The sequence below is a fragment of the Carassius auratus genome, chromosome 18 (assembly GCF_003368295.1).
Source record: "Carassius auratus strain Wakin chromosome 18, ASM336829v1, whole genome shotgun sequence".
In the NCBI taxonomy this organism is placed as follows: Eukaryota; Metazoa; Chordata; class Actinopteri; order Cypriniformes; family Cyprinidae; genus Carassius; species Carassius auratus.
Window position 1 is genome coordinate 17,941,607 of NC_039260.1, and position 20,739 is coordinate 17,962,345.

At 35.8% G+C, this 20,739-nt stretch overlaps 1 protein-coding gene across 1 annotated transcript in view; it reads right to left on the reverse strand.

The window, feature by feature from the left end:
* LOC113118575 (tumor necrosis factor alpha-induced protein 8-like protein 3) overlaps nt 1–13,244 on the reverse strand; it is a 39,146-nt gene extending 25,902 nt beyond the window's left edge. The window contains exon 1 of the mRNA XM_026287850.1: nt 12,948–13,244. Within this exon, the coding sequence (XP_026143635.1) occupies nt 12,948–12,993 (46 nt within the window). The 5' untranslated portion in view covers nt 12,994–13,244. The remainder of the gene's footprint in view (nt 1–12,947) is intronic.
* Nucleotides 13,245–20,739: the final 7,495 nt, after the last annotated feature.

Below are 20,739 nucleotides of genomic sequence, written 5' to 3' on the forward strand. Positions count from 1 at the left end.
AAAATATATAAATAAATATACAAACACTGAATATATTAGAGGGGTAATTCTGATAGCAAAATGGAACATTGCCAACCCTTCTGACTAGTTCGACATATTTTAGCAAAATGCTTTTATTAAGGCAAGATGTCAGGAACTTGTGGTGTGTGCAGTATCATATTTGATTCTTCCTAGTTGTTTAATATCTTGCATATAATTGTCAGTTTTAAAAGACCATGTTATTTGCCCAGTGGATGGGGCTCAACTAATGACTGACAGAGAGAAGCTAATCAGACACTTAGCATGAAATCAGATCTAATAATGGCTCTGAAGATACTCAGCGCTCCAGATATAATGACAGATTTAAATCTTCATCTGCTGTTTGTGATATCACTGTGAGCAGCTGCTCTGTGATTATTTAGACTTTGGTGAGTCTAAAAAAGGACAACAAAGGAAGAAAATCATAAGAAGGAAGATGACTGGCCAACCAACGTCAAATATAAGTGTCCTCCTCCAGAGGAGAAGCCAGAACAGCCTGGGGTGATTATGCGGATTTAAGGAAGCCTTTGAGGGCAGAGTTTTGCTCCCTCTCGTCTGGCTTGCACGTGCGTTTTCCAGACTCAAAAACCGCTAGAGGTTTGCACCCGGCAGCTGATTTTTAAATGGAAGCTAACAGTTTTTATGCCGCTCCCTGTAGATCTTGAAATGCCAGACGAACCCTGATACCTTTATGTTTGTGTCCCCAAACTTGCTGCTTCAGTGCTGATGGACCCAGAACACAAAAACTAGTGAGCAAACTATAAATAAGTAAAGCAGGTTTGTTCTGATCTGCCAAAAATCACACTTCACAGTTAAGATGCATTGACAGTGTAATGTCAGCTACAAAGAATTGAGCTTTCAACTTTGTGCAGTTTTCGCAAGGAAAATCAGTGGGGACTTACTGTAATTGTCTTGAATGATCACTTGTACACATGTATATTTTTAGAAAAGTGTACTTGCAGATAATATAATAACAATGAAATAAAAGGTTACTTAAGATTCTTAACACACTTAAGTGCACTTTAAATTCGTAATGTCAAACTAAAAACTTTAGTACATTTTAAAGTATGATTTTTAATCAATTTTGTTGTGCTTTAAAGAATTACACTTATCGTTATGTGTTGACTAACATACTAAAGCACATTTAAAGTACTTGATTACAATTTTTACTGTAATGAGCTATTCAATATTATATTAAAGGGGTCATTGGATATCCATTTTCCACAAGTTGATATGATTCTTTAGGGTCTTAATGAAAATTCTATGGTAGTGTAAAACAACCTTTTTACCTTGTCAAAATCAACTCTTAAAACATAGCAACCCTTTTTGTTGCATGTCTCTTTAAATGCTAATGAGCTGTGCTCACCCCACCCCTCTCTTCTGTGGGGTGACTAGCAGAACTGCTTACTTTAGATATTTCAGTTTACCATAAATGTTTGTTGGTACATTTGACTGTACACTTATTTCAATGACTATAAAAATAATTTTGACATTAAACATAACGTTTTCTTAAATCCTACTTAAGTGTGTCAAAAAGCTCTCAAAAGATTAGTTGACTGCATTTAATATAAATGTAAATCATAACACAATTTAATTTACATCCAGTAAGTGTCCCAAACTACATTAAATCACACGTAAGTATATTCTTTTAAAGTACATTATTTCTGTAAAATATTTGTAAAGTATGCTAATGTATACTACTTTTTTTTTTGCATGTCTGTATTTCTCATTCTGCACCCTGTATGCTAAAAACATTACTGCTACCTGAAATCATATACTTCTTCAAGTGATCTTACGCAGCATAAAAACTAAATACTGTAGACTAACTGAACGTCCCCACCATTATCGAAAAAGCAAACGTGTGTGTTCATGCACATTCCACAGGCTCAAAGCCAGCAAATTTGTGGACACACCAGCAATACCAATGTTTACTGTCTGCATCTCTGAACAAACCCCTAACCCTAACCATGAATTAACTTTTAAACTTACAAAGTATTAAACTTTGGCTTGTTACTCATTCAGTACTTTTAGTGACAATGATGATTGTGATGATTAATTAATGATAGCTTAAACAGTGCTTTCAACTGGTGAATAATAAAGAGGATGACAAAATATCATGAACTTCAAATACTTCTATTTTGTTTTGTGTTCCACAGACAAAGAGTACGTCTTTCAGGTTTGAAATGATATGAACATGAATAAATGATGACAGAATTCTAATTTTTGGGTGAAGTAATCATAATGAGTTGTTATGACTTAGGCAACTAAGTAGATTCCCATTGTAACAACCACCCAGAACAGTGTGCTAAACACACACACACACACACACACACACACACTAAACTACACCCTACCATCAAGGTTTGCACTATGATGTTAGAACCATTCACTTTTCCCCCAGAAAATTTAAATCAAGTTGTAAATGCAGATAAGCCCTAAGCCAAACCCAAAAACCTTTGGCACCTTTTATTTTTAAAGCATTAAGACATTATTCAGTCTTTCATGATGCAATTTTTTTTTGAAAAGAACGAGGTTTTTACCAGAGTTCGCTTCTAGGGGCACTTTTGTATAAATATATATATAAAAGTATAGCTGGGTCAGAAGGAAACAAAACACATCTAGGTACAGACGACTCATATGACTAGTGTAGAAGCTGCCCATCCCCCCCTGACCACAGTCTCAGTCTCAGTCTCAGTGGGTGACTTCCTGTCCAGAAAACCTCTCAGCCTGAATCACTCCTGCCAGCTTCCTCATAACCCTGATGTGTTTGTGTGAGGGTTACTGTCTCACTTTTGGCTCACAGACTCTCACATCTCTCCAAGTGGTTGCTTTTATAATTATAGAAGCCATTTATTCTATGAGTTATGCATGTTAATTTTGAAAATGGAGCTGTCGGGTTCAATTCTGTCTGTCTCAGCGAGACAGAGTAATATTGCTTGTAATATTTTGGATGCATAAAACATCTCAGGAGCCATAGGACTTTAATAACTACACCAAGATACACCCTAAAACTATTGTATAGACCCACAACACATGGAAAGAAAGAGGATGTGATCCCAAAGGAATATATAATACTGCTTACTGTCCATTATTGTATACTGCCTACTATTTTTTTGCCTAATATGTACTGCTACTATTTTTCACATGACATACTCTGAAATATCCGTGATATTTGCTTCAAGTAAGAACTCGTGAACCCATGTATTTAACGATGGTTTGTAGTTAAAAAAAGAGTTGAAAATGTTTGTATTTTCTTCTCACATATCTATTGTTTTGCTTCTGAAGTCACTACTGTAGTTGTGTACGTTTGCTTTGATTGGTTTTTGATCCTGTTCCCTCACATTATATTGACCCTCAAAAATGTTAATTCTTATATGAGTATACCTTAATGCCATCCAAGTTAAAAAGCCAATTGGACTGCATCTGTTGTTGAAAGTTTCAAAGAGCATTGAAACAGCCATAAAATGCTTGGTGTTGTGAGCCTTTTGCATGTTTGAGCATAAATGTTGGTCATCCTTATATTTGACTATGTATTTAATACAGAATGTTCACATTTTGTCTTCGTTATACATTTGGAAACATAAATAGTATGATGAATAGTATGCTTTCAGAGATAAAATCTGAATTAAGATCTCCTAGTGGCTTACACTGGTCACATGTTCAGCATTCAAAACATTACCACTGGCTATGAGGACATTTGCATACTGAATTATTCTCGCACGCATAGATAGCTCCAGCTTATCTGAAACTTCAACACTGTTCTTTTGCTGCTTTTCGGACACGGCTAGTTCCTTCTGGAAATACTAATGTCGTTATTATTGTCATTATCTGAATACAAACGCGGAGGCTAATAAAGCCCTGACAGACCCCAGGCCGTTCTATTAACAGTGCTTTACTATAGCATTCCTCTGTTTAATAGGAGAGAGCAGTGGAAATGGCTGTGGTACGCCTCAGGGAGAGTTTATAGTCACTCATACTTTTGTCTGTTTTCACTGATGTGATTCTTGTTAAATGTGGATGAGAAATGTTCCCCTATTTCAGCACAATTTCTCTCTGTCTCTCACTCTCTTTCCCCCCTCTCTCTGTCTTTGAGCTAAAATTACGACTATTTCCCTCTTGCGGAATTAAATATAGAGTGCCAAAAAGCTCAGAAGAGTGTTTAGAGGGTTATTTTTCTCATTTACGCACATGTTTTTCATGCTGAACGAGGAAAAAAACTCTCTCACATTCTCTTTTACTCTCTTGTTTTCCTTTTATCTTTTTGGTGGGGCTGATTTTCCTCTGGCAGGACACAGAGACACAAACAGAGAGCGGTTTGCCTTCATTTCTGGTCCACATGTGGCTTCACTGTCTCTCTCGGCAATGTGTCGTTTGTGTAATGATGAACCGCTGGTTGGTCGTGTGGTACTACAGGTCATATATCAGTGAAATTGATCAAAAAGAAGTTTGTTACTGTTTTGTGGATTGAGGTGTTGATTTAAGAACAGCTGGATCTCAACTGGCTCAAAACTGGACTTAACTTAGTTAAAAGTAAACTGTACACTTAGGCCTGTCGATTTAAAGCCTTCATTTAGTGTGAGAATACTCACTCTGGCACTTATGCAAATTCAAAAATAAGTAATTTTCCTACTATTGAACCAAGTTCACATTTAGCTTTTCGATGGTGATCTGCATGTGTACATATACTAATAACTAACAAGTCTTAAAAGACTAAATTGAATGGATTTCTATGGGCCATAGATCAGTGATAGCTGTATTTTCAATAATATGAAATAAAACCAACAATATGCTAAACACGGAAATAAACAGATGCAAGAAATTAGTTAACAGGCTACTGTAAAAGAAAAAGTATGTTCTTACTGTCTCACTACTTTTATAGCCCAGCGGTTTAAACAATTTTACACAGAATTTTAATGCTAAAGTGTGAATGATTTAAATATATCTTGTTGCAGTAAGTTGTTTCATGAATTGCAAATGTGGTACATTCACTGGAAAATGAATTCAGGCAATTGTATTGCAATTTAACAGGTTTCAAGTGTGAAAGTGGACGTTGTCAGTGTGCCAGACTGCTTTGGTTCAGAAAGCCTGCTGACACAACAAACATGCACCCACGCTAACTCATCGCATTTCTCCAGAAAGAGAATCTAAAGATGGACACATGTCCCAGGAAGTAGATCAAGACCTTTGATTACTAAAACATACACCCTGACCCAATGCAAAACAGTTCAGCAATATCCACCGAAAACTGCTGGGTTTTGGAAAAACTGACATTCCTAACAGTGTCTGCAGTTTTGAATTCCCTACTGACTAACTAACACACGACTCAACACAACCAGTCTGAGTACATCTGTTCTTATGGGTACCTGATGCCCAAGTCAGACATATAGGCTCTTAGTATAGGTTATGTTTTCAGTCACCTAATTGTGTTAATAAAACTATATTGCAACGGTATTGCAGTTCAAAATTATATTAAATGTACTTGTACTTTTTTTTTTTTTTTGGACTGCTGACCTACTAAAGTATAACTTAAGTACATCTTTATATGTAATTTCATGATTACTTTATTGTCTTGAAATACATGTATGGATAAAAGTGTACTAAGTAACAGATGCACTGACAAGCATTTATAGAAAAATTAAATGTACTTTAATGTTGAATCTGGTAAGTCATCATGTACTTAAATATAATTGTAACTACACATTTGTAATGAAGTTGCAATTCTGTACATTTAAAATGGAATAACTTTCATTTCATTTCATTTATTTATTCTCTTTTCATGGTAATGCAACACAAAATACCACAACAACAAACCAACAAACACACAAAAATACATTCCATGACAAGAAGAACAGGAGTAAGATGAAGAAAAGAAATCTTATAAACTCCTACCCCATTCTTATATTAAGAAAATTACAAATTACAAATTAGATGGCCTCACTGACATGACATATATATATATATATATAAAAACAAACAAACAAACAAAAAAAAAACAACAACGATGCAATAATGACGACTCCAGCAACAAAAACAATGACGAAACCATCATTGTTGTTATAGTTTTAATGATTTTCACATTCATCTTCGTACAAATTAAATATCTTCTGTTTATACTTATATTTAAATTGAAGAATATTTGAACAACATTTTAAATCATTTTCTAGAAAATTCCATTTTTTCACACCAGAAACTGAAACACACATTTGTTTGAGGGTATTTCCAGCAAATGGTTGTTTAAAATCATTATTTCTTCTGCTTGTCTCAATATTTACAGTAAAAAGGGTTTGCAATCCATGTGGTAACAGGCAGTGTTTCGCTTTATGAACAACTAATAAAGTTTGTAAAGAAACCAAATCCTTCAATTTGAGTAGTCCTGACCTCAGAAACAGTCCTGTAGTATGTTCTCTTGGAGCAACTCCATTAATTATTCTTATAACCCTTTTTTGCAAAATAAATAAGGGCATTAAATTAGTAAAATAAGAGTTTCCCCATACCTCCAAACAATACATCAAATATGGCAAAATAAAGGAACAATATAAGATTCTCATTGCCTTATAATTTAACATAAACTTTACTTTGCTCAAAACGGCAATATTTTTACAAATTGTATTTCTTACATAAGCTATGTGTGACTTCCATTTAAATTTTTCATCTCCTAAAACCTAAATTCTGACACTCTCTCAATAATTATTCCATTTAAAGTCAAACTAACATTATCAGGACATTTTTTATTTGTAAACAACATAAATTTTGTTTTACTTAAGTTTAACGACAGTTTATTTTTATTAAACCATTTCTGAAGTAGGACCAATTCTTGTTCAATAGTTTTCATTAATATGTTTAAATTCTTCCCCGATACAAAAAAAATTGTATCGTCCGCAAAAAGAACAAAACGCAAAATCTTTGAATAGTCACAGAGGTCATTAATATATAAAATAAATAATTTAGGCCCCAGCACAGAGCCTTGAGGGACTCCACACTGTATTGTTACCAACTTAGATTCATGGCCTATATACTCTACATATTGTTGTCTATTTTCTAAGTAACTAATAATCCAATTTAATACTACACCTCTAATTCCATATGTCTGTAATTTAGATATCAATATAGCATGATCAAGAGTGTCAAAGGCCTTTTTAAGGTCAATAAAAACTCCAACTGTGTGATTTTTATTCTCCAATTCTGTAGTAATGTCTTCTGTGATTTTCATCAAAGCCATAGCTGTTGAGCGGGTACTTCGAAACCCAAACTGATTATCATGTATCAAAGAATGTTTTTCAAGAAAACAATAATTTTTTTTTACAAAAAGCTTCTCCAGAATTTTTGAAAATTGAGAAAGCAAAGATATAGGCCTATAATTTGTGAGACTATGTCTATCACCAGATTTAAAAAGGGGAATAATTTTAGCCACCTTCATTTTATCTGGGAAGAAACCTGTATCAAAAGACAAATTAATTATATAGTTTAATGGTCTAATAATACAACGTATAGTTTCTTTAACAATATACATATCTAAACCATCACTATCGCATGAAAATTTGCTTTTTAATTTAGAGACAGTGGAAATCATTTCACTCTCACTAACTTCATTTAAAAAAAGGGAATGCATGACTCTGCTTTCACCTGTCCAGCTTTTATTTTCATCATGTGATGGTATAGTTTTGGCAAGATTTGAACCAACATTGACAAAAATTGAATTAAATTCATCAGCCATTTTTTCACCACTTATCTCAACGTTCTGTTTATTCATTAAGTATAATGGCTGACTATAATTCATTTTACTGCCCATAACCTACCTTAAGACTTTCCACATTCTTTTGATATTGCTTTTGTTTTCCATCAACATATTTGTATAATAATCTTTTTTTGCACATCTCATTATAGAAGTCAGCTTATTTTTATAAGCTTTATATTTTTTTTTCTGCGTTTACGGTCCGATATTTTACAAAATCCCGATAAAGCTTATTCTTCTTTTTACAAGATTTCAATATACCCTTCGTTAACCAAAACTTATTATTATTTCTTACTTCATCATTCAATATTTTTATTGGGCAATTTTTATTATATAACCATAGATACTTTTCAAGAAAGAATTCATAAGCCTTATTTACATTATTTGTACTATAAACATTGTCCCAGTGTTCAAGATCATCCCTAAATCTGTTTAATCTTTCCTCAGTTCTCAACCTAATAACTTTACTAAACTTTTCTTTATTTATTTTAACTTCACAGAAGTAAGTTAGAAATATCGGCAAATGATCAGTTGTGTCATTTATCAAAAGACCACTTTTGACTGTTTTTTCCAATATATTTACAAAAATGTTATCAATTAATGTGGCACAACTGGAGGTTATTCGGCTAGGCCTAGTAATGGTAGGATAAAGGCCTCTGCTATACATTAAATCTAGGATATCTAAACTACTAGTATGATTAGACACATTCAAGAGATTTATATTGAAGTCCCCGCAAATTACAGACACTTTATTTTCATTGATCCCAACTAATAATTGCTCCAGCTTGTTGTTAAATACTGTAATATTAGACCCTGGAGTTCTATATATGCATGTGACAACAATATTCCTCTGTTTCTTCATTTCGATCTCAACAGTTAAACATTCCATTAAATCTTCTGTTGCAGTAGTCATACACTCAATTGTTTTGCATTTCAGATCACTACTAACATATAGAGCAACCCCACCTCCTCTCTTATTAATCTGATTAACATAAAACAATTCATAACCCTCAAAATAAAATTCTGCACCTTTCTCATCCGTTAACCAGGTCTCAGACAAAGCTATAACAGTAAATTTATTTTGTAATGTGTTCAAACAATCATGTATTTTACTAAAATTTGAATACAGGCTTCTACAATTCAAATGAATAAGAGAAAATGAACCAGCCGTTTCTATTTTACTAGTAAATTCTGCATCTGTATAATACATACATGTATCATTTATGTTTGGAAATAAATTTAACTCCGAGTCCAGTTTATCATGTTCATAGACACAACCTTCAGAATTTTCAGCTTGAAATGTAATATTGCATAACACACTACAATCAAGTACTTTGCATGTGCTTTTGTAAGTCAACTCAATAAAATAAGAATACTTCTGTAAAGCATGACCAGTTTTATTAAAACTATAATTTAAAATAGATTTTAAAGCAAAACGTTTAATTTGACATTCTTTCCAAGATGTTCAGTTCTGCAGTTCTGAGATCTTTAAGAGTTATGAAATGTTCTCTGAGCAGTAGATGCTTCATCTTGAGTTGAAGAGTCAGATGTGGCTTTGCGTTCTAGTGTCTCTAATCAGCTCTGCAGTTACTCATCATGAGGAGAGCATGTGTATGTAAGAAAAAAAAAAAATGTATGCGTGCAGGGTGGGACAGAAACGTCTCAATTCCACATGTACCTTGTCCTTGCATACTTTACTGAGACTATACAGACTCTGTAGCATCTCTCCACCACTGCAGTCCAGGCACCTTAAATGAAGTACTTAAACAAGGTGTAGGCCCATCTAATCTTCTAATTAACCACCAGAGCTTAAGAGCAGCCATTTACATTGCAGTGTGTCAGTTGCTCCAGCATCTTGCCACCTCTACAGTTTAAATGCCTTGCCTTATATAATCTACTCATGCATTAGTAATCCCATAGAGCGAATATAAGAGCTCAAATTGAGTCTACGTCATTGCAGACGGAAATCTAAACTCATTTAACCATCCGTCTATTCTCCAAACCTATTATAGTGACTCTGAGATGCCCATGGAGCACATCTCAACACCCTGGGCCATAGGCAAGGAATATTTTGGATGGATGGCCAGTCCATCACAGGGAAAAAATGTGTTTAATAACCTTTACAGCTAAATTATTAGCTGGCTGTCAGAACTCATGAAACTGTATTTAAGATGCTTCAAAGTGCACTCATCTACACTACAACTAGACATTTGAATATGTCTTCTCCACCATTTGGAAAACTACTGCTGATGGTTTCGAGTGCAGGTAGACATATGAAAAAACCTGCATGTCTTTGTTTCTTGAAGTTGTGTAGTGCATCCAATCAGACTGAAACTGATTTCCTTCAGAACTTGCCATTTTTTTGCCAATGGATTTGGGTGGTCTGTGGCCATGTCTTCTGAGGCTGAAACTGGAGGCAAACTGGTGGCTTATTCAGCTAAGAAGATGGAGTGAAGATAAACACCAGAGTTGAAACATGAAAGAGCATCTCCCTCTCCAGGCCACAACTCCAGAGATCTTTTGAGTGAGACCATCAGCCAAACCTCACAGTAGCTGAAGAACTCAAGCCTTCCCTCAGAGGGTCACAAAGCAGCTCTCAGAGCACAAACATACAGAACTGAGACAGTCTGTCAGACGCCCCACCAATGTAATGACTTACACACACAACTTACATTACCACATTTACGCTTCATCAGCAATGGATGGAGGGTGTCCTGCAGTTAAAGGAATAGATCTGTCAAATGTGAAAATTTGGTCATCGTACGTTTACTCTCTCGCGTCTTCTCAAACCTGAATGACTTACAGTATTCCTCAAGTGAAACAAAAAAGAACGTTGAAGAACAAAATATGACCATATACTGTAATTGGTTATATTCTTATTAGTCTTCCAAAGTCTTTTTTCAGGTTGAAACAGACCAAATATCATTATTTACTGATAATCTTTTCCCTCAATTCTCTAATGTAATTGCATATTAAAAGTTGGTATGTTGTGGTTGGCTATGAGACGAGAGAAACAGTTGTAATGCTGATGTCAGTAACCTGTTTTTAAAGGGGGGGTGAAATGCTATTTCATGCATACTGAGTTTTTTACACTGTTAAAGAGTTGGATTCCCATGCTAAACATTGACAAAGTTTCAAAGTTGTACGTTTGAAGGAGTATTTCTGTTCCAAAAATACTCCTTCCGGTTTGTCACAAGTTTCGGAAAGTTTTTTTTTCGAGTATGGCTCTGTGTGACATTAGATGGAGCGGAATTTCCTTATATGGGTCCTAAGGGCACTTCTGCCGGAAGAGTGCGCGTTCCCGTATAGCACAGCACTGAGAGCACAACAGACATTCATTGATCAGAAAGAGAGCATCACGAAATGTCACAAAAGGAGTGTGTTTTTGGTTGCCAGGGCAAGACAACCCTGCACAGATTACCAAAAGAGAAACAGCATTAAGGGACCAGTGGATGGAGTTGTGCAAGTGTTTGTGTTTGTTCCCCTGCATTGCGAAGATGCTTGTTTTACAAACAAGGCCCAGTTTGACGCCGGATTTGCACATTGTTTATTTCTTAAGGATAATGCAGTCCCAACGAAAAAGGGTCACGATCGTGTGTTGGAACCGCAGGCGGTGAGTAAAACTGCTTCAAATATCTCTTAGCTATCGGCGCGTAAGCACATCAAGTAAACAACATGCGATGTTGTCATCAAACTGCACTTTCCACATGTACAGCTTAAAAAAAAAAAAAAAAAAAAAAGACGACAAAGTGGAACTTAGTCATTTTCCAAAACCGCTAAGCAAATATATACAGTTTCAGTACATACCACATAGAGATGTCATTGCTGATGCTGCTCTTGTTAAATTTCAGCCTCTGGATCTGATTCTGGATCATAAATATACGCTGAATCTGACTGTTAGCCATGGTTTGTTTTGGTTGTTTTTTTTTCCTCAGCTTCCAAACGCTCAACGCAAAAGCCTACTGGCGCTCGTGATTCTTTAGCTCCGCCCACACGTCACGCCTCCAGGCGCTCGTGTTTTTCCGGGAAAAATCGGTACAGACTATCTTTCTCTTATGAATATAATAAAACTAAAGACTTTTTGGAGTTATGAAGGATGCAGTACTACTCTATAGGTACTCAAGATTAACAGGATATTGAGTGAAAGCGAGCATTTCACCCCCCCTTTAAGTTTAAATTTGCTTAAAGGGGTCATTGGATGCCCATTTTCCACAAGTTGATTTGATTCTTTAGTGACTTGATGAAAAGTCTGTATCATAGTTTGGTTAAATATTTCTCAATTGTAGTGTAAAACAACACCCTTTTTACCCTGTCGAAAAAAGCTCTTTTCAGACCAAGCCATTTTGTAGCCAATGAGACTGTAGTTTTACTCTGTCCATAACTAAACATTAAACCACAGAAAGGTCCCTGAAACTAATTTTATGGAGACTTGCTCTAGGTGAAAAATGTTGTTTTAATGAAATGAAGTAAAAAATCAGGTGGTCCTAGGTAAATTATTTTATCTCAAGAAAACTGAAGGATTTTGTTTTTGAGAAGTCTATGTGCTAAATACAATGATAGGCTACTGCAGAATTTTGCTAGTGGATTGTAAAAATGCTAGCATGTAATTTATAAGTTCTTTCAAGGTTGTTATCCTTAACAGATATGATGCTGGCATACAGAAAGAATATCTAAATGGACATCGCACAGCTCAAGTCATTTGGTCTTGGAAGGATTTAATTAGTTCATGTGAGATATCTGAGTTTTTTATTCAAACTGTTGGTAACTTGGCAATACTGAGCTCTTTCGAAACTCCTTCAGTGAGATTACATTTATTCTTTATCGTGACCCCAAGGTGGTTGTAGGTTCATCTGCCAGTTTATATCGAGTCTGTGAACCTTGCCAGCCATAAACCAAAGTGCTGTCAAGTCAATTTTCCACCGCCCCTTGTGTTCAGCCAGCTCAAATATCACAGATTAACTTCTCCCCAGAGAGCAGAACCACAGACACAAAGCTCTGAAGAGATGCCACGAGCACTTGGCGGATGGACGCCTTGTCTCAGGCTGTCACGCCGGGCGAGGAAGAGGAGTACGACGATGAATGTTAAATGTGTTAATGAGAAAAGTAGCAGCACGTGTCTGTGCTCGCCTGCACCGCCAGACAACTGTGAACAGAGTTTGAGAAACAGAAGACGAGAACTAGAGGACTGATCCCTTACCTGGAGAGAGCTCTCCTTCACTCTGTTCCCCAGAATCTGAGTCCATCTCTCCACAAAGAACCTCTCCTCTCCTCTTCTCTGTTCACACCACGTCCTCTGTTTCTCTGTCTCTGTGCTTTCTCTCTGCACTGAAAACTGTTTTCTTGAGCTCAATTGCACCGGCTCTCCGTGTTCAGAATATCACTGACTCAATGAGTGCGTGCTGTTTGCCGAGCGCCTTTTCTGTGCAGTCAGACTGCCTTCTTTCACTGACACTGTCTTGCTTCCACTTTCTCCTCTCGTTTGCTTCCTTCCCCTCCCTCTCTCTCTCTCTCTCTCTCTCTCTTTCTCTTTCTGTGTCCCTCCTCCCCCTTCTCCCCTCGGCTCGACATTGTGATGCCTACAAAAACATTAAGAGGAGGAAAACTCTGTCTCTCCCTCTAAGCTGATCTCTTGCCTGTGAGGAATGGTTTGTATGTTGAAGAGTTGTTTCCATTCAGACGTTGTTGGGTGCTATTTCAGGGGAAAGTTAGGTTTTTAATGTTTGAAAATGCTTTTTGGATGGACATGTGTATAAGATGTGACAGTGGTGTTGAAGGTGTTTTATTAGATTGGCTTTGCCACATCATCCAGCTCAAAGATAATAGAGTAACATAGTGCCATCAACAGGTCCAGACTGGTTTTGCTGGTTAGTGTGGTTTAGTTAGCCCCTGCTGGTAGTTGATGTAACTACACCATCATGAGGGCAAACAGCATCTCTCTGTTTTGATGGTCATTTGAAGTAGCTGTGTATTGTGATGAAAGAACTCCTTTTTTTATTATATAAAGTAGATTGTAAAGTAGATTTACCATGCTTGGACTGTTTTCCCTTGTCTCCTGCTTTCAGACCTGAAGTTGATCTGTGCCATCAGTCAGTTAGTGTCATAATGCCATTTTCATGCAGCTTTTGATTGATTTGTCATAGATCATAAGCTTGAATTTAGATTGATTTCTGTACCTCCAAAAATAATTATACAGATTATTTCATAAGTATAACCAAAGTCTTAGTGGCTGTCATTCATGCAAGCACAGTTCATCTGAACGGAAACACCAAAATAATTTGTCTGAGCTACATTTCAAAAACATGTCAAATCAGGTATAAAATCTGACAATAACCAGAATATTGATTTGATGGGAGATGAGAGGGGGTGACATGTCTCTTCTTGAAAAAATAAAATGCCCAAAAGCATCCCCTCTGTAAAACCACCATGCTATTTAGATGAATGGTTTACTGTTTTATATAAAACATCCAATGAAAATATTATCATTTTTTATGTATATAATTTACAAGCTATAAATAATGGCCAACCAGATCTCAATATTCCACTGAAGGTCATATAAGTATTTGTCAGATTTGAACTCTTTAAAAAAAAAGCCAAGAGGACAGTGCATCTTTTGACATTCTTTAAAAAAAAAAAAAAAAAGAACTGAAGGTAAGTTGTTTTTTTAAGGACATTCCCCAACATTTGAAAGAGTAACGGACATAAGATTCAGAAAGGAATCGTTCTCAAGGTTTCTTTGAATTGTTAAAAAAGAATGCAATCACCAAGGTGCACGCATATGCTATATAAATGTACATGCAAAAAAAGTCCGGTTTTAGTCCCTAAAGTGCTATTTACTCACACAACTGTAAGTAATCTGAGAGACAGTTATTCAAACAACAGCGTTTACCATCAGAAATGACCACACTGTCTTTGTGTGTTAACAGCTGTGAAAGCTTTGGAGTGCAGAAAAGTTTGGGGCTCAAAAATGATGTCATTTGGGACTAACATTTAGAGTTTTATTTATTTATTTTAAATTATGTGTAGAATGACTTTAGAGGCAGCATATAAATGCTTCCCAGAGTGCCCTCCTATGGCATCATTCTGGTTGTTTGGTACGCTGGGAGTGTGTCTAAGAGAGAGTCTTGTGCTTAATCATACAAGACTTAAGTTACTTAAGTACATCTGTAATTTTATTATTTAATAATAATTAATTACTTCGACCATATTTGAAATATGGTTTAAGTGTACTTTCGAATCTACTGACAAGCATTTAAGGTCAACTAAAATGTAATTTCTATTGAAACTTGTATGTCATGTATTTATTGTAATTACACATTTTTAATACTAAATTTGCAATTTAATACATTTCATATAGGTTAACTTTAAATTTAATATAAAACAACAAAAAAATGAACAGAAAAATACAAAATCAAGTCCTTTGCTTGTGCTTTAGTATGCTGAGGGAAACACATCAAAACAAGTGTATTTTAAAGTATGACAAAAGATTATTGAAACATAATGATTTAAAATGTACATTCAAGTAAAACTTTTAATTTGTTATTATCACAAAGTGCATGTTAGTGTTAAAGAAACAGTCATTAAGTATAGTTGTTGTTTTTAAGTACACTTAACACCCTTTATTTCATTAATATTATATCATCTGCAAGAACAGTTATAATTTGAAGTGCGTTACAGTTGGGTCCATATAGCGTGCAAACAGTCGTTTTTAACTGTAAGGTTGGAGTTAAATAGAGCATTACGATTTTTTTCAATAAAATACAGTCTCTACAAGTGGACCATCTTTTGGTCTCTTTCATAACAGAAAACCAGCGATTCAAATAAACTCCACCCACAGTGAAACATCATTGGTCCAACATTACTGCAAATTAAAGTCAAATATGTTCTTATTGCCGTGAAGCTCGCAGAATTGAGTTTTCTTTAGAAGCTTCTCTCTGTCTGTCTGTGCAGCTGTCGTTGTGTCTGTCCCGTGATCTGTTTGTCCTTCAGGAGTGTCTGATATCTCGTGGCTCTCAGCAGGGTGAGTGTGGTGGCAGATGGCGTGGAGGTGCCTCAGGCTGAGGGTGTGTGTGGTCAGCTGTCACATCTTAATAGACAGATGGTCATGAACTTTCTCTCTTTGAGTCCAATTTATGTCCCAGTTCAGTCCAGTGAAGCAGTCAATCGCTTCGACCCACTCACGCTAAAGTTCAGTTTAAGACTGATGGTAGAAATGTTCATAAGTGAAAGTGTTGTAGTTTTTTGGCCAATCACAGCTGACTCTTCGTCATTCATGGCCTTTTCTTTTATTTGGTGGAACATCTTTTAGACCATTGTGGGTTTTCAAGGCTACAAATGTGTTGGCTATATTAGCAATGGCAGTGACTAACATTTGCCCTTTTGTGTTTGCAAAAAGGTTATTCTGGTTGTTTTTCAACCTTCCTCACACAGGTAAAGTACATTTCTTGCGATAAAAATTATATGAAGTGTGCAGAATGCTCACTTTTTACCCTTCCAGTCAAATATTATGCAGCAAACATCAACAACTTTAACTTGTCAATGCAAATGACCATATAAGAAGGCATGGCGAATGACCACACGACCCTCAGATGGGGTCCTAACCCCCTTGTGATTTCTGCCTATGCTTTCAATAGGCATATGGCCACAAATTACAAAATATATTTCAACAGATCCTATTTGGTTGATTTGGCTACCTCTATATTTGTCTTTTAATTTAAAGGTGTGGTTCAATGCAGTCATTATTACAGGAAATCCACATTTTCAGCACATTTATTCCAGTGGGAGTACATTGCAACGGCCTTTTCTGACTGGCGAGATGTTCTTATGGTAATTTAGAGCAGGTAGGTCTGATTTTCTGGAGAGGACTATCATTATATTGTCTATCTTTCCAGGCCATCTCACATTAGTCAGAGTCAAGTACACATCTCAGACTGATCTTGAAGTGAGAATGCTCTCAGAACTCACGCAATTGCTGTCATTAAACACTCTCCATACAGTGCCACAGAAAAGTTCCACAGCCATGTGCATCCATTACAATATTAGGCCTGCACTGTATCGGATCATTATATGTATGTAAAATTAATTTTTACAAACACTTGAGCAAAATTAATAATTTGCACAAAATAACTGGACAATAATATCTGCGTATGCAACATGGGAAATGTCACTGCATACTGTTTCACTAAATAGCAGGTATATACAGTATACACTGTGCAGTAAGCAGATTTTCACTTCACCCTCCCCTTTTAAGATTGAATAGCTTTATGTTCTTTTATGTCCATAAAAATGAACTTTGATGTTTGTGATTTTTATTCTGTGCTCTAAACATTGGCATACTGTATATCATAACATGGTGCCCTTCATTATTGTGCAATTTAGAGAAATGTATGGGGTGGTCAGTGGGGTGCAGCTGAAACACACTATATCAACTGTACCCGCTGTAGAATGCTATTGAGTCAGATGCTGTCAAGACCTGGACATTTAGGATGAACTAATGGAGGCCACAGCTGCCTCTGACACCACAATTAGTAACTGAATAAGAGTAAGTTGATTTATGATTATGTAAATGAACGAGTTACTCACTTTCTGCCTGAGAGAATGTCATTTGTTTTGCTTTTTACAGTTGCACAATGAGCTGGTTTTTAACTGTTGAATATTTGATTTTATACTGCGTTTTAGAAATGTACTATTCCTAATCTAAACTCTTAATCTTAGTTGTTCAGACAAACTAACATTTAGATGTGGATAAACTGAATATAATAAAAAACAGGAATACAATGAAGATCTAAAATCAAATGTGTATGGTATCTTTTAAGACATTCAAATTTTTGGCAAGGCTTTAAAGATTAAAGCATTAAAGATGAGTGTTTCAACTCTAGAATAGTTCTGATTTAACTGTATCCAATGTACCCAATGTGATAACTGGAACAAAAATACTTCTAGTTTTTAAGAACCAACTGTGGAAAATATGAACTAGTTATATGTTTAATGTAAAAAGCAAAAAGTGTTCCAACTGTGCAAGGTCTACCCTACACTATTATTCCACGAACACAGCCAGCCAGGGTCATGCCTTATGACACAGCTAACAACATTCATTAATTACCATTAGTCCTATACACATAAATACAGTCTATTATAGAGACACACACACACACACACACACACACACACTGCAAATGCAGCTGCCAGTGAGACAGAAAGAGATGAAACCTCACTTTAATTGGAGTTATTTGCTGTCTAATTCAGTCTTAGATTAAACCCTGGAGGAGATGCATGGCTCAAATAGTTATTGCCAAATACATTCTCTGAAACCCTGAAAAACACAATGCACAATTTGCAAAGCCAGAACAATCTTGAGTTCAGGCAAACCACAAACTGCCTATAAAAGCCTCTGATTTTCTGGTAAATGGCGAATGAATGTGCATGTGGGTGTGCGACTGTTATTATATATTAAATTAGAGTTCCTGGTTATTCACAGAACTGCTTTCTCAGGTACAGTAGTTTGGTTTAGGAAGCTTACAGCTCACTTTTTAATTGCTATGTGCGATTTTCACAGCATGGTTGTTTCCTCCATTGAGGCGAAATAAATAAATAAATCACACAAACAGTGTTTCTAAAAAATATATAACAAATATAACAAAATAAATGTGATTAGTCTCATGAGAGGAGGCAGTGTCTTGTTGTCACTGAATAATATATGCTTATACATACGAATTCCCAAATGTAAATAAACCGGCTTAAATGAGTCGAACTGTTTAAAAATAAGGGCTGTTTCAAGTGATAGCCAGTGGGCAACTGATGTTGAAAAGATGTCAGCTTGACATCAAAACCCATGTCAATTATGCAAATCAAACTGATGTCAAAATCATTGATTTGATGTAGCTGAATGTAAAACATATTGGCCTACTTATAGATTAAAGGTCCCGTTCTTCATGATCCCATGTTTCAAACTTTAGTTAGTGTGTAATGTTGTTGTTAGAGTATAAATTATATCTGTAAAATTCTAAAGCTCAAAGTTCAATGCCAAGCGAGATATTTTATTTAACAGAATTCGCCTACAAAAAACGACCGGTTTGGTCTACAGCCCTCTAGTTCCTGCAGTAATGACGTCACTAGAACCATTTTTTGACTAACCTCCGCCCACATGAACACACAAAAAGGGGGCGTGGTCTTGTTGCGCTCCCACAGAGAAGGAAGAGTTGCATTTGTAGAGTGTGTTTGTCGCCATGTCGGCGAAACGCTGTTATTTTCATCTCTGAGTCCAATCACCTTTGTTTGGGCTTCCCAGGGACGCTGTACTTGGAGATCAATGGTTACAATTCATGTTTAACTTGGTTCCAGAAAATTATAATCCACATGTAAAACTATGTGCAGCACATTTTGCTGAGGACAGCTTCCTCAATCTCAATCAGTTTAATGCCAGATTCGCACAAAGATTATTCTTGAAAGATGGAGCAGTTCCCTCTTTGTCTGGAGAAGGCGTTGTTTATGGACCCCAACCGGTAAGTGTATTTTATTATTTAAGTTGGTGCGTTTAACAGTTTCTGTAACTTATTACACAAAGGGCAACGCTGTTAAGCTTTGTTAATGGTAGGGCTGGGCAAAAAATCGAATGCAATCTTCATGCGCATCTCGTCAGTAAAGGCGTCCTGTGATTAGAAGTACATCTCCAGAACGTGCGTTCAGATTAGGATTGCCAGGTTTTCAAAACAAATCCTGCCAACTGGCTTCTCAAAACTACTCCAAAACTAACCCAATCGCGTTTCCAGGAGGGTAACGTGTGCTCAGCTGCTGTCGAATCACAACACAGGAACCTAATTTCCCCCAATTACCACTGGACGAAATTGCCATCCAAACTTGAGTTTTTGTTGACATTGATACAGCATTTTGATCAAGATTTGATTTATATTTGATGTCAAATGGTGCCTGCTGGGTAACTACTCACTCACTTTGAAATCACCACATCATGTCTGAATTAAAGTAAAACGGAAATGAAAATCTGTGAGCAAACATGTTTTTAGCAATCCCTCAGAGTGGTTTATTGAGAATAATTAATTACTAATCTAGTTAATTACTAGTCAAATAAAGTCAAACAACAAGCTATATGAATTGTGTGTTACTGTAATATAAGTATTTTTTTGCCATATAAAATCTAGTTAAAAAGCATGAACTAAATTTTGAGATTTGATGAGTATTGGCTTTAATAAATTATATATAATGTAGGCCTCTGTAAATTCTCTTTATAAGATAGAAACATCCTTTAAACTTGAAACATCAAATGGAATTTGATTATTTTTGGGGATTATGTAGAGGGTGGCCTAACCATGTTCAGAACATCACAACACACCACTGGATCCCAGAATACACACAATTTATTTAAAAGGCAAATTGCTTCTAAAGGGTTGTGACTCTAGTCTCATAAATAAAAACATTAATAATAATAACATGCATGAAGTTGTTCTGGGTTAGTTTCACACAGTAACAGAGGGCTCAATAGAGCCTTTCTAAAACCACAGAGTGTCTTGAAGATTTGATCTGTCGAATGCCAAAGCCAGATCTGAAGTGAAATATAACTTTGATGTGATCGCAGAACTGGAAAAGTGCCCATGCTGAATGAAAGAGCTAATGGTTTTCTATTTCTCTCTGTCTCTCTGTGCCAGTTTGATTTTAATAAGATGAATGTTATTCCCTTTGCTTTGATTAAATATAAAGCAAAGTGTCCTTGTTTGTCTTTGCCACAGAAGACATACATATCAGTTTAACTTTACTTAAAGGAACAGTTCACCCAAAATAAAAAATGAAGATACTTTCATAGTGCGTTCATATTATTTTTAAAGTAGTATCTCTCATTCTGGATCATTCTAGTTTAATGGAAAAGAGCAGCCAGGATATTGGACTAAAACTCTTTTTTGAGGTTTTAATTTTTTGATGAACTATTTCTTAGTTAAAACTTTTGAGTTAAAACTGGTTTCAAAAGAAACAACTGTAGTGCT